Source organism: Anabrus simplex, chromosome 1, assembly GCF_040414725.1.
Source record: "Anabrus simplex isolate iqAnaSimp1 chromosome 1, ASM4041472v1, whole genome shotgun sequence".
In the NCBI taxonomy this organism is placed as follows: Eukaryota; Metazoa; Arthropoda; class Insecta; order Orthoptera; family Tettigoniidae; genus Anabrus; species Anabrus simplex.
The window spans coordinates 1,794,111,912-1,794,137,963 of NC_090265.1; the positions used below are offsets into that span (position 1 = coordinate 1,794,111,912).

At 40.2% G+C, this 26,052-nt stretch overlaps 1 protein-coding gene across 1 annotated transcript in view; it reads right to left on the reverse strand.

Annotated features, from left to right (window-relative positions):
• LOC136882881 (protein gooseberry-like) overlaps positions 1 to 22,470 on the reverse strand; it is a 351,093-nt gene extending 328,623 nt beyond the window's left edge. The window contains exon 1 of the mRNA XM_067155157.2: positions 22,416 to 22,470. Coding sequence (XP_067011258.1) covers positions 22,416 to 22,470 — 55 coding nt within the window. The remainder of the gene's footprint in view (positions 1 to 22,415) is intronic.
• Between the last annotated feature and the right edge of the window lie 3,582 nt (positions 22,471 to 26,052).

Genomic DNA, 26,052 nt, shown 5'->3' on the forward strand with positions numbered 1-26,052 from the left:
CTCTCGGCCGTTATTCTTGGCTTTCTAGACCGGGGCCGCTATCTCACTGTCAGATAGCTCCTCAATTGTAATCACGTAGGCTGAGTGGACCTCGAACCAGCCCTCAGATACAGGTAAAATTCCCTGATCTGACTGGGAATCGAACCCGGGCCCTCCGGGTAAGAGGCAGGCACGCTACTCCTACACTACGAGGCCGGCAACCACTTAAAATAGTCTATTAAAATGCTTTTAACAATTTCAAATTCATAAAATCCCACTGTAATTCCGTTGAAAATTTGGAATATAGTAGATCATTATATTCTTCTTGCACAGCTTTTACCAAACACTCGTGAGTTCGCGGCTGCGAACTGTATAGCACTTGTGGATTTGGCCCTGTTTTACGTCCGAATTCCCTTCCCGACTTTATCCCTATGTGAAGGAATATGTATTTCTATAATCTTAGGTAGAGTGAATTTTAACAGGAGTGTACTGACATAACCTCAATTATCCAGTCCCCAAGTTAGAGGTATTAAACCTTGACCCCGCCAGGAATCCAACATGGTACCCTCTGAACCGATGATCCCGACGCTGACCAGTAGCTGCACAGTTTAGTAGATTTTACTTGTTCGAAACATTCTTCGCATTGATTTTCCTGAATAGGCCTAAAAATTATATTCAGAAATCAATTGTATTTAGATAAAAAATACCTGAAAAAATATTGTAATAAAAAGTTTCACTCGCTAATTTTCTAATATATTTTCTAAAGATAAACGGAATATTACAGGAGGAACTGAAATCCACTGTGTTTGAGAAGAAGTAAAACAAAGAAGGGTGTAGTTCTCTCTACAAAATCGCTCCCTAAAAGTTTCCATGATAATTTTTCAGCAAAATGACTAAAATGACCACAGAGGCGTCTCTTCGTCAGGAAGGGCAGCTAGCCGTAAAACTGGACAGAATACACACAAACACACACATATATAGAGCCGATCCCAAATTTAGTTAAAGACGGAGAAGATTTAAAATTAAGCAATATCCTAATTATGATCTCGAATACAGGTTGCCAAATCCTATACTAACCCAATAGGTCATACCAAAGGATTTTAACGGATGTTTCTGTTTGGCATGACGAGTGAATGGATGATAAGAAAAAGAAGAAGAAGAAGAAGAAGAATGGCGTATCTCCTTCAGAGAGGTCTGGTGCAGTTATTTCCCTTGTAGACGGCCTATTAGGCGATCTAAACAAATTTGTGTTGCTAATAGTAGTGATTTTCTTTTTGTAGCATTTGCCAAGCATAAAGTAAAATGTTTTATGCGGGAACACATTGCTGACAAGAAATCTAAATTGCACCCTTTTGTCAATCAATCAATCAATCAATCAATCAATCAATCAATCAATCAATCAATCAATCAATCAATCAATCAATCAATCAATCAATCAATCAATCAATCAATCAATCAATCAATCAATCAATCAATCAATCAATCACTACTGATCTGCATTTAGGGCAGTCGCACAGGTGGCAGATTCCCTATCTGTTGTTTTCCTAGACTCTTCTTAAATTATTGTAAACAAACTGGAAATTTATTGAAAATCTCCCTTGGGAACTTATTCCAATCCCTAACTCCTCTTCCTATAAACGAATATTTGCCCCAATTTGTCCTCTTGAATTCCAACTTTGTCTTCATATTGTGATCTTTCCTACTTATAAAGACTCCACACAAACTTATTCGTCTAATAATATCAATCCATACCATCTCTCCACTGACAGCTCGGAACATACCACTTAGTCTAGCAGCTCCTCTCCTTTCTCCCAAGTCCTCGCAGCCCAAATTTTGCAACGTTTTTGCAACGCTACTCTTTTATCGGAAATCACCCAGAACAAATCGAGCTGCTTTTCTTTGGATTTTTTCCAGTTCTTGAATCATGTAATCCTGGTGAGGGTCCCATACACTGGAACCATACTCTAGTTGCGGTCTTACCAGAGACTTATATGCCCTCTCCTTTACATCTTTACTACAACCCCTAAATTCCCGTGCATGCCTGTGAGGATGGAACCTGAACTAATGCTTTCTGATGAGGATGATGGCACAAATAACCACCCCTGTGCCAGACTAATTAACCTAACAACCTCGGCCCGGCCAAGAATCGAAGCCGGGACCCCTTTAGACCAAAGGCCAAAACGCTAACCATTTAGCCATGGAGCCGGATGAAGGGAAAATATTATATTGCGACAGAAATTCTTCCCTCTGCTGTAATCTAGGGTCACCTTAGGAGTCACCTTTGTCTACTGTCACAGAACCATCATCATCATCATCATCATCACCGCCATCATCGTCTTCTTCTTAAATCCACGGCCTTTCCATGATGTTTTCTGTAATTCCGGACGTTTCGAGCGATGCCATATAGCCAAACCGGAGAGTTCATACGGGAGAAATAAATCCGCGTACCTCTGCCGTGTTTGGATCCGCGATCTTGAAACACTACATCACTCACACATTCAGGGAGCTATCATTGCTATTCGAAAGAGTTCCCTACTTTCATCACTCTCTGTGTCTGATTCATTGCCGGTGATACATACAGACTGACTAGTGCGTCAATGGTCTGAGACTGAAATATAAATGTTACTCAATTGTGAGCAGGCCACCTCATTCTCCAGGCCACAAGCTCTGTAATAACGGCACCGTTTGGAAGTCCAGGTGAGAAGGGGATAATTACAGTCAAACTGGTCAATTGGTAGTCTATTACATTTTCGCATCCTTGGGAATCTTGACGGCCGCGTGGTACTCGTGTGTAATACCGGGTGTCCACAATTAATCTTACGGTGTGAGCTGTAATGATTGTAGCAGTCTGAAATTTTATACCTGTGTTAACTAAACAATGAGCTCACGAAATATGCCACAAAATAATTAGTTCCAAGATTTACCACCAGGCGAAAATATGGCGCTCTAAGCAGTGGTAGGGTCACAGAAAAGGGCAGGAAATTTCTAACACATGGTGAAGGTGGTTCTGACACGTTTATTAGGATTTATGGTTAAAAAACTGTTCGATATGGCCTCCACCCAGCAACATGCTGCATGGTCGACAGTTGGCAGTGAAATCAGAGCATGTCTTTGTATTATCCGCGCACTTTTTAGTGATAGATTTTTGTACTCGTAGGAGAAGTAAGAAGGGTTCCGTCAATACTGCCAACTGAATGGAAATGAAATCTGAATTGAATCGATAATATGATCGATCGATATGAATTTTATAAACCTTTATTATTTTAAGCAAACAACTGTGTCACACACACAATATTTAATAGGCCTACTATATAACATTTCCCGTTGCGAAACGTGTTCCTAGCATGAATTCTATAGTTTGGCTTTGCTGTGTAAACAACAACAGTACAAGTACTTAAAGTGTACGCCAGATGGCGCACAGCGATGATAAGCGATTCTTAGTTTGTGTTTCAAAGGTTGCCAATACGAATCTCGAAGATAACCAAAGTCGACCGCTTCAGCACTAGGGTGTAAATCTATCACTAAAAAGTGCGCAGATAATATGCTAGCCTTTAGAGCAAGCAGAGACCGGACACGATCCCTCAAATGTCCGCACAATCAGAAGTCACGTGGATTTAAGTCGGGGAATATTGAAAATGCCCTCAGACGATGCGGTCGTTACTGAAGGTTTCTCGCAGCAAATGTGCTGTTGCCACATCTTGCATGAAAACAACGGTGTGGTCACAGTTGCGTTCCTGCAAATCTGGGACCACGTATTGCATAAGGAGGTCCCAATGACGTGCAGATGTCACTGTACACCTAACAGCCGACGAGGAGTCATCTCCTCAAAGGAGAACGGGCCAAGAATGAAGGAACTTTTAAAACCGCAGGTTTTCCAGACAAAACGCAGTTCCACCGTAAGAACATTCTGACGACAGAATTACGGAAAATTGCGCGTTATGACTGCTTGCAGCGCCATATTTTGGCCTGGAGGCAAGACCATGGACTTATATTTTTTGGCATAATGCGAAAGGGCACCGGTTAGTTAGCATATCTACGAAGTTTCTGACCCCTACAGCCCATAGCAAACCACGCTGAAACTGTCAGTGTCATTGTGGAGACACGGAACATGGATTCTCACCACCACGGTTCGGTCGCTACGGGGAACTCTCTAGCAGAGGACGCGAAGGAGCTTTCCGTTCATCTGAAAGGCAATGAGTTCGATACTGCTTTAGGAAGTTGAAACATTTGGAAACAAGGCCTATTTCCGGTGTAGTCTGGAGTTACGAATACGGGAAACTTTTAAACTAGGAAGGTTTACTCAGAAAACTGAGACACCAACTCGGAGACCTGAATTTAAAAAAATGATTTGATACGAGTACCATCTTCGTGCCTGCTTGTAGATAATGAAGTTATGCAGGACACACATGTCTAACTTATGGTGCTACAGTGGGAGGTTCAGAGATCAGCATAGCAGCTTCCTCAGTACCTAGCCTGGCTGGGCAACGGTCCCTTAAGGGTGTGTGCTTCAATGTTTGTTATTCTGTATTAAAGGCTGTCATCATATTGTAGAGATATTTTTATCAGTATGTTCACAATAAAGATAGAAGCTCTCTATTCGCAGTAAAGGTGTATTCGCTTCACTTGGAAAGTCGTGGTTTCGATTACCCGCCAGAAAATTGTACAAATGGGATTTCCAATCAGTCAAACAACCAATAAATAAATTAAAAAATGAATAAAAATAAATAAATAAATAAATAAATAAATCAAAACTGATCTGCATTTAAGGCCGTCGCACAGATGTCAGATTACCTATCAGTTGTTTACGTAGTCTTTTCTTAAATGATTTCAGAATAGTTGGAAATTTATCAAACATCTCCCGTGATAAATTATTCCAATCCCTATTAAGAATTTGTCTCTTCAATTCCAACTTTAACTTCATTGTATGATCTCTCCTACTTTTAAAAACTTCAGTAAAGCTTATTCGTCTGCTCGTGGAGTGACTGCTCGGAACATTCCGCTATCTCAAGCAGCTCGTCTCCTTTCTCCTAAGTTTGCAACATCAATCAATCATCAATCAATCACTACTGATCTGTATTTAGGGCAGTCGCCCAGGTGGCATTTTCCATATCTGTTGTTTCCTAGCCTTTTCTTAAATGATTTCAAAGAAATTGGAAATTTATTGAACATCTCCCTTGGTAAGTTCTTCCAATCCCTAACTACCCTTCCTATAAATGAATATATGCCCCAATTTGTCCTCTTGAATTCCAACTTTATCTTCGTATTGTGATCTTTCCTACTTTTAAGTACGCCAGTCAAACTTATTCGTCTACTAATGTCATTTCACGCTATCTCTCCGCTTTGCAACATTTTTGTAACGCTATCCTTTTGTCGAAAATCACCCAGAACAAATCGAGCTGATTTTCTTTGGATTTTTTCCATTCCTTGAATCAGGTAATCCTGGTGAGGGTCCCATACACTGGAACCATACTCTAGTTGGGGTCTTGCCAGAGACTTATATGCCCTCTTCTTTACATCCTTACTACAACCCCTAAACACCCTCACAACCATGTGCAGAGATCTGTACCCTTTATTTACAATCATATTTATGTGATTACCCCAATGAAGATCTTTCCTTATATTAACACCCAGATACTTACAATGAACCCCAAAAGGAACTTTCACACCATCAACGCAGTAATTAAAACTGAGAGGACTTTTCCTATTTGTGAAACTCATAACCTGACTTTTAACCCCGTTTATCAACATACCATTGCCTGCTGTCCATCTCACAACATTTTCGAGGTCACGTTGCAGTTGCTCACAATCTTGTAACTTATGTATTACTCCATACAGAATACCATCATTTGCAAAAACGCCTTATCTCTGACTCCATCCTTTACTCAAATCATGTACTGTATATGTAAGAAAACATAAAGGTTCAATAATACTGCCTTGAGGAATTCCCGGGTCAGATAAAGCTTCGCCTACTCTAATTCTCTGAGTTCTATTTTCTAGAAATATAGCAACCCATTCAGTCCATCTTTTGTCAAGTCCAATTGCACTCATTTTTACCAGTAGTCTCCCATGACCCACCCTATCAAATGCTTTAGACACGATAAAGTCCCTTCACATAACACCACTCTTTTGTCGAAAATAACAAACCGTGTTGATTTCTTTTGCATCTTTTATAGTTCATGTATCAGGCGTTTTCATACATTGGAACCATACTCTAATTGCGGTCTTACCAGAGAATTATATGCCCTCTTCTTTACATCTTAACTATAATTCTTAAATATCCTCATAACCATATGAAGATATCTGTAAACTTTATTTACAGTCCCGTTTATGTGATTACCCCAATGAAGATCTTTTCATACCTAGGTACTTATTGTGATCGCCCTGAATTACGAAGCCTATCCCTCTTCTAGAGAGGAAAATGATCATGAGGTCTCCATGAGGCAACCGATGTTCTCCAAGGGCATCCATGGCCTATACGGAGATGGGTTTGGTTTCGTATTATGGATAGACTGTTCCCTTATGATTCCTTGTGAGGCCGTAGTGTCAGAAGTGAGTCTGTTATGACCCGCATGGAGTCTTTCTATTTCATGTTCCCTATTCAACATCCTTGTTTACTTTTATTCGGTTTCCAAGGACTTTAGGTCAAAAGATAACGATGTGCTCCACTTTACCGACTGTCATGTTTACTCCAATACCTAGGATTCCTAGACCAGGTACCTTAACAACTCTGCGGCTCGAAACTTTGACTTGTTCTTTAGTAGGATTGATGATCTGGATGGTAAGGCATTGGAAGTCAGATATATGACAATTGTTCTGAACCATCCTGCTCCTAATTCCAGAATTAGCTAATATTGTTTTTATGGGATGTTTAGAAATCCTCTAGTAATCAATCTATGATGGGCATCATAACATTTAGGGCCTGTCTTGTAGCCTACATTTCAACAAAATGTATGACATTTTTAAGCAGTAAATACTAATCACCACTTCCTTCACTACCGCCCTCACCATGGCTGAATACTGTGCTCCGGTGTGGCAACGTAGTCCCCCTGTGGGTGGGGGCGGTAGAATAACACCCACGGTATCCCCTGCCTGTCGTAAGAGGCGACTCAAAGGGGCCCCAGGGGCTCCGAAATTTGGAGCATGGGTTGGCAACCACGGAGCCCTCGGCTGAGTCCTGGCATTGCTTCCACTTACTTGTGCCAGGCTCCTCACTTTCATCTGTCCTATCCGACCTACCTTGGTCAACTCTTGTTCGTTTCCGACCCCGACGCTATTAGGTTTGCGAGGGCTAGGGAGTCTTTCATTTTCACGCCCTTCGTGGCCCTTGTCTTTCTTTGACCGACATCTTCATTTTTCGAAGTGTCGGATCCCTTCCGTATTTCTCTCTGATTAGTGTTATATAGAGGATGGTTGCCTAGTTGTACTTCCTCTTAAAACAATAATCACCACCACCACTGTGGCAACGTAGCGCTCATACAAAAAAGATAGATGTCCATCTGAACGAATCTATGAGAATCTTAACAGACACACTAAAATCCACGCCATTTCCGCCGTTACATACTATCAGTAATCTATCATCTCCAGAGTGAGACGGCAGGAAGAACTGTTCGTGGATGGATAAAGTTACACCACCCTAATCATCCACAGGATCTCCCAATCCATGAGGTCCTTAATTACCTATCTCCTTCTAGTCATAATTCAAGGAACCCAATATGATATGAAATAACTGCCTTCAAAATCCAGAAAAAATGGCGTTTAAGCTGGAAATCTTCACCTGTGAAACACCAAGGCATCGAGGACCACACAACGGGACTCCGAGGATTTTCCCTGAAGAAACACCAACGGACGAAACTTAACCGTTTGAGAACAGGCCACGCTAGATGTAATCCCCTGCCTGCGACTGGGGAGCACCTTTCAAGTCAGTTGAGCACATTGTTCAGGAGCGCCGCCTGAGAAAGTATGATGGACCAGCTACATCTCCCTTCTTAGGCAGGGCGCGTCTACCATTTGTAGGAAACTGAGTGTCATTGTGGTGGAGAAAAGTTCTGTGAGAGATGCAACAATAACATCCAGTCCCTAAGGCAGGATTAATATTAAAGTCCCTAGAGTATGCCGGGAAATCGAACCCAGGTCCTCGAGGAGCGAAGGATGACCACTCAGCCATTACTATTCAAGAGTATTTGATCTTCAGTTAGCGCTGAAGGTGAAACTCTTGTAGGCGCCCGCGCGGTCTGGCTGAAATGGGAGCAAACTATTGGAGTTCTCCCGCTCACCTAAGTCCAAAGTCTAAATGACTGCCATTCGACCAGTTGTTCTGAATGCTGGCCAGCGACGAACATGAACAAGCGCTGCATGCCACTGGGATGCTCATGCCTCGCTGCTCACCTGACCTGACCCGACTGAACCATGCCACGAACGGAACTAGATGTTGTTGCGATTGTGGACAAAATGTATGAAGCCTGCCTCAGGTGGTATAGTCACATCGTAAGCCGTAGCGCTCCAAATCCGAGCTGAGTTGCGCCGAGTAGAGCCGAGCTTAGCCGAGTAGCCCAGAGACGAAGCGTTGGTCCGAAACAAGCCGAGCCGGACCGATGCACAGTGCACGGATCTCTTGCGCCTCGATTTGCACGCGTGAGTTTTTGGGCGTTTGAGAGGCCCTGGTCTATACCGTGACTCGCGAACCCCTTATTAATATACTGTACATAATATTCACTAGCCTTAAATGAATCTTAAGTTGTTGTAGTTACCAGTGTCGTAGCGAGACATCAGGGACTAGGTAAACTGGGTTGAAAGAAAGGAACTTTGGAATTGTTTACGCAGTCACACAAATAAATTTTGCCGTGACAACTTCACTCGAAGAGGTGCATGTACTGAAGAACTGCCCAACGTAAACAAACCTCATTATATAACAATCCCACACCAGAGTTACTCACCTCTTTATTTGAAATTCAACTAGAAGGATGCTCTTGATTTGGATGGTACAGAGCTTCAAAGTCAGATACCTAAGATGTGAAATAAAATCTCAGATAACTTTCAGCACAAATGTCATGTCGGGATTTATTTCTTTGTAAAAAGAAAATGACCTTTAATAAAATATCTGAATGAAAATGGCAATGAGGCCGTCATAGGATAATTCGCTGACAATACGAACTCATTATTTGAACTTAATCATAAACTAATTAAAGAGAAGGATCTATAATAGGCTGAGTAAGCTATCGCCTGCCACTAATGTCTAAACACGCTTCATTAAAAAACAATCACGTGAAAATTCGCCATAGGGGACATAATTTTGCGAACCCCTTGTAAAACGATGGTCTAGGTCTAGACAAGTAGTCCGGACAAGGGAACCAATAACAAATTCAAACAAATTATTCGTTGCCTATCAACTTAAAGACAAATAAAAATAGAGGATTTACACGACAAATCTTTTCAGCTACGGTAACGTAGACATTTTCTCTACGATTTTTGCATTTATTTATTTATTTATTTATTTATTTATTTATTTATTTATTTATTTATTTATTTATTTTTGATCGATGTTATTAGAATTCGTGCTCGCTCTAGACTTTTAACCTTGACGTCTTGAAACGATACAACAATAAGAGGACAACAACTACAATGATTTGGGCGACAGAAACAAATAAAACAATAGCCAATAAGTTGTGGCATACACTAACTGCTCAGAACAGCCTCCTTCATGTGATCGGACTATTAATATGAACAATGCCAACAGCGGAGGCGAGGGAGAAGGGAGAGGTCTTTGTACACACACAGAGAAGGCGGTGAAGTTTGCTTACAGAGTTGTGCTTCATGGATTTGTTTTCTTTACGATGTAGGCCTTTATGCTTTGTTATTTTCAATCGCGTTAACTGAAACATAGTACAGAACTAGGTGGGGGGCGGGGCTAGTTGAAGGATCTGATCAGAGCTAAATCACAAAGGAGTGTGTCATTGGACTTTACAAGAAATGTAATTAAAAGATTTCGAAATTGATTTTGAAAGAAGAAATAAGAGAATATTAATATATTCGACACATTAATTTACAGACGACCAAGCGAATTGGCCGTACGGTTAGGGTAACGCAGCTGTGAGCTTGCTTTCGGGAGATAGTGGTTTCGAACCCTCACTGACGACATCCCAAAAGACGGTTTCCAGTGGTTTCCCATTTTCACACGGTCGCCTCCTTCCCACTCCTAGCCCTTTCCTATCCAATCGTCGTTATACGTCCTATCTGTGTCAGTGCAACGTAACGCAAATTGTATTGGTCAACAACAAAACATTTCGGTTAATTTGAGAAACTTAAGCTTGTCGGCCAATTCGTGGTGACATTCAAGACCATACACACATAGGTGTATAAATAGCTCAGCTGAGAGAAATATCCAGCTTGTGGTAAAGGCGGTGATCGTTGTACTGTAAGTTGTCGGGCTGAGCCCAACTTGGCAGGTTCGATCCTAGCTCAGTGCGGTGGTATTTGCAGGTGCTCAAATACGCCAGCCTAGTACCGGCAGATCTCCTGACATGTAACAGAACACTGCGGGACAAAATTTCGGCATCTCGGCGTCTCCGTAAACCGCAAAACTAGTCAGTGGGACGTAAACCAAAAACATTAATGACATATCATTCTTGTTGTTGTGAGTGGCGAAGAACGTAAAGACCAAGTAATAAACATTTAAATATAGCCTAATACAATCATGAGTTATTTCTTTTTTGTGTACAATTCTTGATATATCTGTGGGTTGGTTCTAAAAGGGCCAATGTCAAAAAACCTGTTTTTGAGCTATGAGCATTTGAAGTTTTGCTTATAGTTTTCCAATTTTTCTTTCAACAACTAAATTTAAATAACTATATTTTGTGGAAGTCAGCTTATTAAACGCTAATTTTTTCTATCGTATTCTTTAAAAATTGCCAGGTCTTTAATCTTTATTGGTAATCTAACATTATTGGCAAGGGCTTATTTAATTAAATGTTAACTGTTCGCTTAGTACTTAACAGAGACTTTGGCCTTTTTAACATGTTGCAAGCCAGGATAAAACGCTTTTGTATCAGTTAATATCTCAATTTCGGTAAAAAATGACATTGGCCCTTTTAGAACCATGCCACAGATATGTAGGCCTACTTAAATCAGTGCATTTGCTCTATTATTATTGTGCTTTTACGGTCGCATTGGACCACTGTAGTCAATTTCTGTCCGGTTTTCTTGGGTGTTTTGTGTTTTTTTTCTTTTCTGTTCTTCCAGTACTTCTTCATTCTATCTGATCTTCGTTGCCGTTCTTCTTCCGAATATAGGTCTATATATTGAAATTAAATAGATAATGAATGTATGGTATTATAATTAAATACCAATGCTCTAGATATATTATATAAACATTTATTAATATATACCTCGTATATACGTAGATAAATGCCCCCTAAAATGCTAGAAATATTTTTAAGATCCTACCTTTTCTCTCTCAAATGTATATGTTAACAAAAGTATCGGGGTCTTGTATACCAATAAATTATAATTAATTAATGTACCTTTTCTATATGTTATTAATATTATAATGTATATGTACATATATACTGTAATACGATTTTAACTGACCAAAAATTGTTACTAAGATTAGTTAACTAAATTAAATTCAATCTTAAATTAGGTCGTCAATCAAAAATTTGAAAAGTTCAAGTAATCTCAAAACTCTTACTAACTTCAATGAACCGTACTTAATTCAATCAGATATTGAAAACCTCTTAATTTTCCAAAATTTGGCGCCACCCCAAATTGCAAAAATGTGCATCCCCACCGCACTCCTTGGGCCAAGAACGGCTGCCGCCTCTCAACTAAAGGAATTTCATGTATGAATCATCCCTCTTGCGCCATGTTCTAACACTTGTAGCAATGAAGTGCCTGATAGATGTTCAAGTGTAACTGTTTGCTGTGTCTCTTCGCCAACATCTGAAGCTTAATAAGGGGGTATTTCATAATAGTTTTGTGCGGTTATTACAGCCAGATGAGAGTTGACAGCGTCTGTCGTGCATATTACTGTGAAGGAAGATAGTGTTGTGTGTGGTATGTACTTCATATTGGAGAGAATACAAATATCCGGTCCCCGAGCCAAGAGAATTAATAGTCTCGGGGTCCTGAGTTCCAAAGTCCAAGACGATGACCAGTCAGCCATGGAGCTGAACATATTTCAGTGTAAACGTCTCCAAAGGAAGTTCGATGATGGATTCTGGGGATAGGTCTACAGCGCACTCGGTAACAACACTGGCCAAGTCGATTACTCGCTATCCGACTGACAGCGTCATATGACCTCACTCCACATGGTTTGGAATTGAATCGAGGCATTTGGCACGCAAGACCTCTCCTACCCCGCCGGCCACTATTTTCTTCGCCCAACGGGACTCGAACTCGCTAACCGCTGAGTCACTGGTACCTTCACGGTCATGGACACCAGGCTACTTTATGTATCGTAGAAAATTAAAACTTGGTTCCAGAGATACATGAACGTCGCTAGAAACATCCAAAAATTCCCAAACTACCTCGGAGCTCTGAGAGACCGAGCTGGGGGAGATGGCAGGATCAAAATAGGGACTCAGTAGTGAAACAGTCATAAGTTCGCATTGTTCAACCACTATGAAACTTTCTCAAACCTATGGCCTTTCATATTCGGGGCCTTAAAAGTTCTCTGAATGTTTACGTTAATTTTTACCACAAACCCCGATTAAGAGATGAGGAAAATTGTCGAGGTTCTAAGCAGATAAGCATATACGAATCGCCTTCAAAAAGTAAGTTATACATTATGCATTACAATGCAAATTGACACAAATGTGCATTGTAAAAATCAATCAATCAATCAATCAATCAATCAATCAATCAATCAATCAATCAATCACGACTAATCTACATTTAGGTGAGAAGCCAGGTGGCAAATTCCCTATCTCTTTTAACCCAGTCTTTTATTAAATAATTGCAAAGAATTTGGAAAATATTTGCACATCTCCCTTAGTAAATTATTACAATCCCTCACTCCCCCTCCTGTAAATGATTATTTGCTCCAACTTGCCTCCTTGAATTCCAACTTTATCTTCATATTGTGATCTTGCCTACTTTTAAAATGACCACTCAAACTTATTCGTCTACTGATGTCATTCCACGCCATCTCACCACTGACAGCTCATCTTCTTTCTCCCAGTCTTCCTAGCACAAACTTTGCAACATTTGTCTAACGCTACTCTTTTGTCAGAAATCACTCAGAACAAATCGAGGTATTTTTCTTTGGATTTTTTCCAGTTCTTGAATCAAGTAATCCTGGTGAGGGTCCCATACACTGCAATCGTACTCTAGTTGGGGTCTTACCGAAGATTTCTATGCACTCTCCTTTACATCCTTACTACAACCCCTATATACCCTCATAACTATGTGCAGAGATTTACAATCCCATTTATGTGATTACCCCAATGAAGATCTTTACTTACATTAACACCTAGGTACTTACAGTGATCCGCAGAAGGAACTTTCGCCCCAATCGACGCATTAACTAAAACTGAGGGGACTTCTCCTTTTAGTGGAACTCAAAACCTGACTTTTAATCCCGTTTAACACTGCAGGCCGGCTGTCCATGTCATAACATTGTCGAGGTCTTTTGCAGTTGCTCACAATCTTGTAACGTATTTAATACTCTATACAGTACGCCTATACAGGCTACATCATCAGCAAAAAGCCTTATTTCGGATTCTAGTTCTGTTCTCATGAAATCCACAGCCTGTTACCAGTCATTCGACCGGGTCAGGAATGGAATAAATGAAGCCCCATCTAGCCGCGAGGATGGGAATTGTGCCACCTGCGAAAGCCTGTCGCACTCCTCTAGGGCAATGGTTAATGTATGACAGATGAAATGAAATGATATTGGAGAGTGTTGCTGGAATGAAATATGACAGGGAAAACCGGAGTACCCTGAGAAAAACCTGTCCCGCCTCCGCTTTGTCCAGCACAAATCTCACATGGAGCAACCGGTATTTGAACCACGGAACCCAGCGGCGAAAGGCCGGCGCGATGCCGCCTGAGCCGCGGAGGCTCCTAGATCTTTATTCATATCATTTATATACATATAAAGGTTCAATTATACTGCCTTGAGGAATTCCCTATTAATGATTCAGTTACTCTAATTATCTTAGATCTATTTTCTAGCAATATAGCCACCCATTCAATCACTCTTTTGTCTAGTCCAACTGCAGTCATTTTTGCCAGTAGTCTCGCATTATCTACCTAATCAAATGCCTTATATAGGTCAATTACCATACAGTTCATTTGACCTCCTGAATCTAGGCTATTACCTATATCTTGCTGCAATCCTACAAGTTGAGTTTCAGTGAAACAACTACAGCAACACTCCATTCGTTTGAGATAGCTCCTGCATGCAAACAGTAATCAAATACAGTAAGTACGTCAAATATATAATACTCTATCCCAACCTGTATCCCCAAAAACCGTATCAATTATAGCTGCTATAGTTTCCAAATTTTGTATCTTATTGTAAAAGTCTTTGTTATCGTACGAAAAATTCAATACTTCGTTATTATTAGTCACCCCCTCTCTCTGGACATTATCCTTGTAACCAGCAATGTTTACACACTGCTAACTGAATACTTCTGTATTCTATAGATCCTCACTCATACACACATTCTCTTTTCCTTTGTTCATTAGTTATTCCTCGAATGTCCTTCTTGGAACATGTTTCCAACTTGCACTTCCTTCTTAGTCTGTTTACTTCTCTGTTATAATATAGCGGATCTTTACAATTCCTTACCAAATTTAAAGGTGCATACCCCTTTTCATATTCCTCAACAATTGCTTTAAACCTATCCCACAGTCTGTTTACATTTTAATTTACCGTTTTCAACCGATCATAGTTACTTTTTAAAAACTCCCTCATGCCTCACTTAACAGCCACACGGCACTGTCTAAATAATTCAATTCCCTGACGATAGAATTCTGCTCCTGGGCCACTGGAAAACAGCAGTTACAACGTGTTCATCGTCGGCACATCTTTTTCCACCCAGATGTCCTTTCAGCTTCCTGAACACATGAAAGTTGGTCACATGCTCTAAGATCCAGACTGTATAGGCTACATGATACGGGATGATCTGCGTAGCTTTCCTCGAGTTTTGTTCTTTGCCCAGCAACCTCAATACAGTATTTAACAGTAAGCGTCGGCATTAATGGCTGCTCCCCGTTGTGTAACTTTGTGTAAACAAAGAAGAAAGTAGTGCTCATGACCTTTTCTGCTGATGGCAATGGCGAGGATTTGTATCTCCATTCCACAGACGTCGTCTTTGTGTCCGGTATGAAATGATGTTTGCCTTCCATAGAGTAACGCTGAAGAAAGTCCAGAGAAGCTGTAAAACTTACTAGTTTGTGTTCGGGTGTCAATGATCACGGAAACCAACCTGAACACAATTTCCGATAGCCCAGTCAGTGATTGTGATGTCCATCTCTTGTGTCATGTCTGTGATACACGCTGTGCTATTCCTGCGAACCATTACGTGGATTTGCAAGACACTGACTCTCCTTCCGATCAGCATCACCCAGCCTTTTTAACATGGACATAATTTTGGGCTCGTGGTATGTCTGTAATAATTGGCTCCCAATTCTGTCAGGCACAATTCCGCCTGATATAAGAAGATCAAATTCTCTCATTCGAGAGTACAAGATGATTGAAATGAACCCTCAACTGCCTATTTTGGATGATATTCCCGCTCTCAAGATAACGAGGCTCAAGTCACGTCATCCATTTTAGCGTGGTGCTGTCGCATTGGCTGTTGGGAATTTTCACCCTTTAGAAGAATGGAGAAGTCGCTGGGAAGTTGCCACAGACAGTTCCCTACACAACATATTTTTTGGTGAACATCTTCCTGGTGGACATCATCTACCGCGTAAGTTTCGGACCACTCTGAATCGGGTAAGAACAAACCATGGACGATGCATGGATGCCCTTTATAAGTGGAAATATATTTCATCACCAGAGTGCGACTGTGGTGCGTCTCGGCAGATGATCCCCATATTGTACGTTCCTACACAGGTAGCCCGAGTGACATTTTGTAACCACGAGAGGAAGCCATAGACTGGATCACCCAACTGGACATTCTAGTGTAACTAAATCTTGCTCCCAAGGAGCATGTTTCTTGTCTGTGTATTGTGTACTTGTATATATATGTATCTAACTTGTTGCCATCCGCCAATAATAATAATAATAAGCGTAAGCAATTTAGCGTCGGAAAGAAACCAACACCGTAACCAAGCAACCAGTGTACACCGTGTGGATGGAAGAACGACGCCATTTTGGTGGGCAGAAGGACATTGTTTGCAAGATGTTGATGTTGGACATATAAAGAGAGATTCTAAACAAAGCAATGGCGAATAATTTCAACGGTAAAACATTAATTATCATTCTGAACACTGCGGAAGGAAGAAAAAATATTTATTGGACATAAAATCATGCGCCTTAGACCAATAGCAGGCCGTATTTCTCATAATACATATCTTGCGAATATTTATGGCCATAAAATTGTGTACCATATCAGCGACCATTTTGTCAGACGTAGATCTTGGTAGGTGGGGCTATCTTGTGACATGGCATGGGAATGTTGTGTGTTAGATCAGCACCCATATTGTTCGATGTAGATCACGATGCTACGTATTTCTTTCATTTTATCGGAACGCTTTATCTCCCCTTTATTTGGAGTAAAAGAATTCGTTATCTGTACCTCCTGCATGTCGTAAGAGGCTACTGAGAGGGGAACAACCCAACAACATCTCCATTTCTATGCTTTCCTGTGTAGCGGAGAAGTAGGCTACATTATATTCTAATTGTTGGCATCATTTTACACCGCCACTACTTCCCAGTGCAACTGCATACAAAAAGCGTACTGCTCCGCGTACTTCACGCACCAACTGATGCAACATTTCAATTGTATACTGCGACGCACCTCTTATTTCCACATAGGGTAGGCGTCAGGAAGGGCATCTGGTGCAAAATTGAACCAAGTCAAGTGCTGACCACAATTAATTGGGATTAAGGCCAGGAAGAAGCCTACGATACACCTCGTGTGTCGCTGAGGCAGGCTAGTCTATATACTCTCCGGTTCGGACAACCGTTAACATATTTTGAATGCCCCTCATTTATTGATCAACGAAGGGAGTTTCATTTAGTGATCCTGTTGGTTGGAGCATCTACAAAATACTGCATGCAGTAAAATATAATTAATCATTAACCTGGATTAATTACCAGAGTTTATTAAAAATCTGGGTGAGTTACTTTGAAAATATCTGCTCAGGAACAAGGCACGAGTATTAGCCTTCAAGTAACAGAAATATTGAATAAATCTACAGACTATAAAGAGAGAGAACATCTTAAAAGGATGGTTGTTCTTGCGTAGAGTTTACCGCGCCAATACAGACTCATAATTAGTTTTTCAACAAAATTTCAATAATATTTTGAATAAAATTGTCTATTAGGGCCTATTTATTGACTCAATATTTTTCAAGATTTCGCTAAAGAATCTCCGAATGGAAACATTTCATTTGTAATTTTTAATAATGTATGCCTACAAATGGTAATTTACAATTTTGAGACAGTCCCTGAGAATATTTTTACAATTTATTATAGTTCCTACCTACAAATCCTGAAAGACGGAAAGAAGTTCACGCATAATTTAGTATAGAGATCACTCTTTGAGCTGAGTTCCAAAATGCAGTCCAATCACCTCCCAATTTCGGAACGGGATGGTGTATTTCTCCTGCAGGTGTTTAAAGCACGGTTCACCATTTCTCTTCTTTTCAAAATCAACCTCTTCCGTCTGTCTGTTCCCTCCTTCAAACCTCACAGTTGGATCTACAACGGTGCTCTTCCTGGCGATTGCTATGATGGCTCCACGCTTAGAATATGGGAGCCGTCAGATGAAATAGGCTACATGTCACTTCTTCGAACACTTCGAACTTGATCGACTTTTTGAAACAGCTATCATTACCAGGAGTGTACGCACGCCAGGTAACGGTGCAAAACATAATTAAGACTTAAGATCTGAAATATTATATTAAAGATATTTCGTCACTGTCACACACGTTGTGTTAGGGTGCTAGGAAGAGCAGAGTCTGTAAATACAACACGTGAGTTTACCAACTTCTAATCCATAGGCCTAACATTTTGGCACGATACCTTATTGTCTGCTTCACTCTTACATCTAAATACTGTACTTAATTCCATGAAAATAGAACTATGAAAGGATTGAAAATATTGAAATATTGAAATATTCTCAGATGGGAAGCTGTTTCCCCTGCAGCTGAATTTATGAACTAGAAGTATCTTGGCCTGGCACAAGTGATATTTAACGTACAGTAGTGTAATTTTCCACGCAGTGCCAACGCGTTATGAAAACAGGAGAACGCGACAACGTAGTAGGCGTTTAATTGGACAATTCTGAGCAGCCTCTCCAGGCCTACAGTATAGCCTAGTCCATCCAAAAATGGTCTAAAATAATGTAAACTCAGCCTATAAAACATAACCGAGGGAATTTAAATTTCTGCACGGAATTGAAGCCAAGAGGAATTGGCTTTCCATCTTCGAAATCTCAGATGTACTGATCTAAACTTAAATATAATACGGTGGAGTTGTCATATCACTCAAGTAAATAATTTAGTCGATATAGGGCTATTCTTATACCCAAAAGTGTCTGAAATTGAGGAAGGAGGCCTATTCTGGTTGACTTAAAAGTGAAATAATAATAATAATAATAATAATAATAATAATAATAATAATAATAATAATAATTTGCTATTTGTTTTACATCGCACTGACATTCGGGGTCTTATGGCAGTGATGGGATAGAATTGGGAATGAAGCGACCGTGGCCTGCATTAAGGTGTGAAAATGGGAAAGCACGGAAAGCGATCTTCAGGCTGCCGACAGTGAGGTTCGAACCCACCAACTCCCAAATGCAAGCTCACAGCTACGTGATCCAAACCGCATGGCCAACTTGCTCTGTCAATAATAATGATAATAAGAGGAAGAAACAGACCATGAGAATGATGCTGTACCGCATTTCTTCAATAGTATTTTGGGCAAGTCAACAACGTGGAGTTGTAACATTTAAATACTCTCTAGTCACTGACCTCAGCTGGGACTGAATCTGGTACTTTGAGAACAGAAAGACAATACCTAACCGACTGCGCTACTGAACCCATTTGAACGCTTATCACAGCAAAGAAAAGAAGATGTCTGACACTTCGAAGAGTGGCCTTATCGGCTAAAAAGGAGTAGGCTACCCAAGGTAGGAATAATAATAATAATAATAATAATAATAATAATAATAATAATAATAATAATAATAATAATAATAATAATAATAATAATAATAATATGGCATGACTATTCCTAGCTTTGTAAGGCAGACCCTGCGTTGAGGGTGGTATAGGAAACTGTTTGTGCGGTAGACGATAGCGATGTGTATAAGTTGCTAGAATGTTGGGGACAGTCCTCGAGCCAAGGGAAATAAGCATTTAAGATAAAATCCTCAACCCGCCAGGAAATCGAACCCAGGGCCCACTGGACCGAAAGCTATTACGCTGACTATTCAGCCAGGGAGCCGGAGGTAGATCAAGGGTCCCGCAAACCTGCCGCGGTCGTAATGAAACATGAGCTGCCCATTGGAGGCCAGAGTAGGTATGTGTGTTTTAATTACTCGAATCAAAACCCCACGGCGCAACAGCCATGACCACTGCTCAGCCCGAGGGCCTGCAGAAACGAGGTGCCGCGTGGTCGACACGAAAAATCCTCTCGGCCGTTATCTTTGGCTTTCTAGACCGGGACCGCCATCTCACCGCCAAGTAGCTCCTCATTGTAATCACATAGACAGCCCTCATATCCAGGTGAAACTCCCTGACCTCGCAGGGAATCGAACCCGGGGCCTCTGTGTAAGTGGCAGGCACTCTACGCCAACACAGCGAGGCCGGCTTAATTACTTGAATATCGACCTAAAGTAAATGTAGGCTACCCAGTATGTCAGGTATCGCAGCCTGAAGTTTACCCCTGCGGAAAGGTAAAAACCACAAATTAGAAATCAAATACTGTAGAAAAGAAAGCAGGCAGAATCTTATTGAGAGTACTCGACATATTGACTAAACGTAGTCTACATAAGATACTCCTTTCATAGTAAAAATATATTTTATGCAACTGAACGCTTCACCTTCATCACGTGCTTTCCTTCTCCTTTTTCTCGTCATCCTTTCATTATAAATAAATACATGAATAAATAAATAATAGATTACAAAACTGGCAAATATCAAAGGACTTGAAGTATCACTAGCCTACTGTAGAGTTACATTGCCTTAGAACGTCATTTATAATGATTTGAGCTGTGAATTGTAAGTTGTTAGTGTTTGCGCGAAGCATGTTACAATATTTAACTTTCCATAGGCTAACATATATTAGACTAACTTGGCAATAATTTGGGATAAGCCTTTAATTTTTAAATTTTCTATTCGCTCAAAATTTCTTCGCGAGTGTAAGAGTGACTGTAGAAGAAAAAAACCCAAGAAAGAACGAAGAGGGAAGAAAAATCTTGAGGAGAAAGGTTTCTCTTAATGGGAATGAATAACTGTTCGCTCTCTACAGTAATTGCCACCTTTCAACCCTGAGCCCAACAGAAGCTGATTTTTAATGAGGCGGTTAAAATGATGGGACTAAATTATATAGACCTATGATATATAGGCTAGTATAATCATTTAAAGAAACAGCCTATTTGAACTACTGCTTCATTTAACGTATCCAAGAAATCGGAAGAACTACAATTAAGTAGGCCTGCATTTTAAATAGTGATAAAGCTATCGGAATATATTCAAGGTTGATTTTCTAAAACACTAAATAAAACACAATTTTAAGTAAATAGCCTATTAGCTTGCATGAACACAACACCCATCAACATGAGCACCGAACAGAGCCAAGATGTCAAACTCATGAGATTCTTAACTGTGAGTTAGGAGCAGTATTCTATTCCCAAACATCTCGGATAATCAGGGAAATTACAAATATGCAAAACAGTGACGGGAATATCAGTTAGTGGTTCACTTTAAATAAATATAGAAGCACAACAATGGGTGAGCATCAACTTTGTCAACGTAAGGATCCGATACACTCTACATCGTCTCATCGTCCACCTTGCTTTGGTATCTGGAGGACAAGTTCGAGATACAGCGGTGTAATTGGATCGAGAAGCAGTGCTGCATGAGCTAAGGGCCGGCATTCATACTCCGATCTTCCAGAAATCATTGGATGAATTGTTACTCGCTTTTTTTTTTTTTTTTTTTCGCATTAAGTACCCAAACCTGTAAAGAATCCCTTCCGGAAATTTATGTGACATATGATAAATTGAAATACTAGAATATAAGAAGGAAAATCAAATTCTGCTTTTAAATAATTATCCACTATTCAAGGATAGATTTTTCTTTATGGTCTACTTTCATCCGAGAAGAATTGTAATTCTACTTCGGTTTAGTTGGAACTCAAAATAAGGAACCCTAGATTTGTCTTGAAATTCATTTACAAGTAAATTGTATCACTCAGTTAACAACATGTTCGTGCCTTAAAGTGCTGTTTATAGTCGCTTTTCCCTGTAGAATTTTTTTTTAGAATTATTAGAAAATGTAGGCCTACTAGGGAAATTAGTGCGATATTAAATCTTACTTGTTATTACAATTTACGAACCCTTCCCATCTGTACTAAAATATTAGTGACGCTAATTACGCAGCGTGAATCAATTAGGCCACCATAACATACCGAGAATTGAGTCAACTACGCCAATACAGCAGAGTTGACCTCAAACTACAATTTACTGGGCGATTTTATGAACATAGGCTCCTGTAACAGATCATTGAACAATGGTAGCAACGACAGTTTACTGCACCGGTATGTAAAACCAGGCAAGGAAAAATCGGAGTGGCAACGTGGCGTTGAATCGATGAGTGCTCAGTAAAAATTGAAGTCTATTTCACTTTAAAATATAATCATCTAAACGGAAAAATTGGTTATCCTGTGTAATGTTTCAGATGCAATTTATCATCTCTAGTTAGGAATGTTAGAAAACAAAACAAAACGAACATTTTATTAAGGCTAGACAGTGAATGAAAATTATAAAACACAGTAAAATATTAATATTAACTGAAAGTAGAATAATTTTAGGATGGGCTTAGCTAAGGGCTCTTGGAGAGCATTTTTTTCTTCTTCTCATTTCGCCTAACGAAAGATTACGTAAGTTACATCAGATGGCACCAGAACTTGAGAGGAACGGTGACTGACTTTACTGGTAACAATATAAACAGCGGAAAGACAAATGTCATTTGGAAATACCGCTAGAAAAGCGGAATATTGTTGAACAATAAGTACAAGTGGTTGTTTTTTTTACCTTGGAAGGGGTATCCTGTGAAATAGGGTGCCATATTGAGCGTGGACACTGCCATGGATCTGCTAAAGCACACGCGCGATACACCGCGAGCGACACTCGACAAGACAAGAATATATGCACCTGCGCCTCCGCCGTTGGAGGTCTGACTGAAGGTGATCCTAGCTGGCTGCCGTCATCTCACTCAAGCTCCGCCTCCCGTCTCTTTCATCTCGCCGCTCTGTACCCATTGGCTAGCAGGTGACAAGAAGGAGGGGCTTATATCCTCCCCCCCCCCGATCCATTAACAAGGAGAACGATCTCTCGGCGAAAACATGTTTTGGTAAATACGTTGGGTAGCATTACCGGATCAGGTCGGCATATATGAAGTATCAGAGGACAATGCAATCCATCTCAATGGCTGCTATTTTTGAAAGAGAAATAAATAGCGTATCTATTGGTGGAAAAGGAAATAAAAAGTTAACATTTTAAACCTTCTGAACGCTGGCTCTAATTCTCTCCCAATATTAAGTTGTCTCTTCCTGCACATGCTACGCCGTGACGTGAAGATTTAGTGGCGGTGCCTATTTAGATGCTAAAAGGGAACTTGTGCAAATTAATACGCTATTTATTTACGCACCGCTCCACGACAGTTCTCGTACTTTTAAATGCATTGAATTGGATTCAAGTTACGATGATACAATATAGACTTCGCGTAAGGGTTGGTAGCAGTGTATATAGGCTTTCTGTTAACTGACAGGCCTAGTTGACATTTTGTTGTGCAGTTTGGTGCCTGAAATGTCCGACTGTGAATTAGGTTAAATGTACTAAAAGCTCCACGCATTTCTACGCAAATGGAGAAAAACTTACTCCCAACTGGCAATTTTTTTAAAAAAAGTGTACCTAGCGTTTGAAGATAAAGCAGATTAAAGTACATTCAACTAAGCTACCATTTTGGTGTACGTGAAAGGAAGCCCCTTTGAAGCCAGACGGAGGGTCAAGAAGCATTAAAGAACACGGCTTTCTCAGGTTAGTGTTTGAAAATGAAAAATCAAGATTATATTAACGTCATCGTTTAATTTCATTTAAGTATTTTTGAGGAAAATACGAAAATTTATCTTTTCTATTTTAAAGTAAACTGTCTTGGTCTATATTCTATGTAGAACCACGAAATTAAAGTAAGTTACATTTCACAACTTCAAGATTAGTACAAGAATTAAAATAATAGTTTCTTAGAAGTGAAGTTTCCACGGTGTGGAAAATTATTTAGTATTGTTTCGGGTTGAACCGTGTTTTTGTTTTCTGTACATTCCGTAGCCTACAGTTTTACAGTTTGCCGAGGTTTCGAATACATTACAGTACTCTTTGTCAAGGCAACTGAAATACCCCTACTCGATCCGAGGTCATCAGTCTCTCAGGCAATCTCGTAGTGTGATTGAGTAGGGGTATTTCAGTTGCCTTAACAAGGAATACTGTAATGTATTCGAAACGTCGGCAAACTGTACAGAAAACCCGGAAAAAAGGACTAAATAAATTAATAGTAAGTTATATTTTCTCTTAAAGAAGTAAGCTATTCCATAACACTAGTAAAGTGCCCATGTTTACAGGTATGTCACAGTGTTACATTTCGTCATTTCGACACACTAAAAAGCTATAAGTTGAAATATAATATGCATCCATTCTGTTCCATTTCTTACATTATCATCTGAATAATTCTACACTATAGTAGCTTATAGCCTACAATTTTTGCCTGTGGGTGTAGGCTCTACAATGACCTCGATTACAAACAGGCTTTTTTATTTCAACCTGCTGCTCCTAAGATATACAGGACCTTAATCATAAAATACCCGGTCTATTCCCTACTCCTACGGGACAAAATTCGGTCACTTCAGCTTGGTCGAAAATCTTAAAAGTAGTTAGTGGGCTGAAAAACAAATATAGTACAATCATTATATTATTATTTATTTTTATTAGTTCAGGTAGTAGTCTAGTAATCAGATACACGTATGAAGTAAGCTACTCAATTTTACGCTGACTGTGTAACACTAAGCCTATAAGATTAACAGTAAGAAAACGAACAATACATTTGAACACAGAAGGGACTTAATATTAACAAATTCTTTAGAAATTAAATAACAGACAAATCAATTCCATTTCTCACGAGAAAGAAGTGGAATACATCACAGACGATACCAATAAGGCCTACCGGTATGTTATTCTTTGAATTACAATAATATAATGAAATTAACAATACATTCGCATCTCGTAATTAATTTTACTCCATCTCTGAGTAGGCCTAATAGTCTACCAGATGTATAGGCCTAATCAGGGGCTATTTTATTTTACGTCACCCTAACTACTTTACGGAGACGCCACGGTGTCGGAATGTTGTCACTCGGGAGTCCTCTTGTGTGCCAGTAAATGTCAGTTTCACAAATAGGAAAAGCCCTCTCCCTATTAAATACTGCATTGATGGGGTGAAAGTTCCTTATACGGTACCGGGCGAGATGGCCGTGCGCGTAGAGGCGCGTGGCTGTGAGCTTGCATCCGGGAGATAGTAGGTTCGAATCCCACTATCGGCAGCCCTGAAGATGGTTTTCCGTGGTTTCCCATTTTCACACCAGGCAAATGCTGGGGTTGTACCTTAATTAAGGCCACGGCCGCTTCCTTCCAACTCCTAGGCCTTTCCTATCCCATCGTCGCCATAAGACCTGTCTGTGTCGGTGCGACGTAAAGCCCCTAGCAAAAAAAAAAATTCCTTATGGGGATCACTGTAAGTACCTAGATGTTAATATAAAGAAAGATCTTCATTGGGGTAATCACATAAATATCATTGTAAATAAAGGGTACAGGTCTCTGCACATAGTTAAACTTAGGCCTATAAGAGTATTTACGGGTTGTAGTAAGAATGTAAAGGAGAGGGCATGTAAGTCTCTGGTGAGACCCCAACTAGAGTATGGTTCCAGTATATGGGACCCTCACCAGGATTACGTCCGGCTCCATGGCTAAATGGTTAGCGTGCTGGCCTTTGGTCACAGGGGTCGCGGGTTCGATTCCCAACAGAGTAGGGGATTTTAATCATCATTGGTTAATTTCTCTGGCATGGGGACGGGGTGTATGTCTTGTCTTCATCATCATTTCATCCTCATCACGACGCGCAGATAGCCTACGGGAGTCAAATCGAAAGACCTGCACCTGGCGAGCCGAACATGTCCTCGGACACACCCGGCATTAAAAGCCATAGGCTACGCCATTTCATACCAGGATTACTAGAGTCGAGAAGTGGAAAGAATCCAAAGGAAAGCAGCTCGATTTGCTCTAGGTGATATCCGACAAAATAAATAATAAGAAATCGCATTACGAAAATGTTGCGAAGTTGGGCTGGGAAGACTTGGGAGAAAGAAGGCGAGCTGCTCCACTGCGTGGCATGTTCCTGGCAGTGGAGAAATGGAGTGGGATGACATTAGTAGACGAATATCTACATTTGAGTGGTGTCTTTAAAAGTAGGAAATATGACAGTAAGAAGATAAAGTTGGAAATCAAGAGAACAAATTGGGTCAAATATAGGTTTAAAGGACGTGGAGTTAGAGATTGCAATAATTTAGCAACGGAGATGTTCACTAAATTTCCAAATTATTTTCAATTGTTTAAGAAAAGGCAA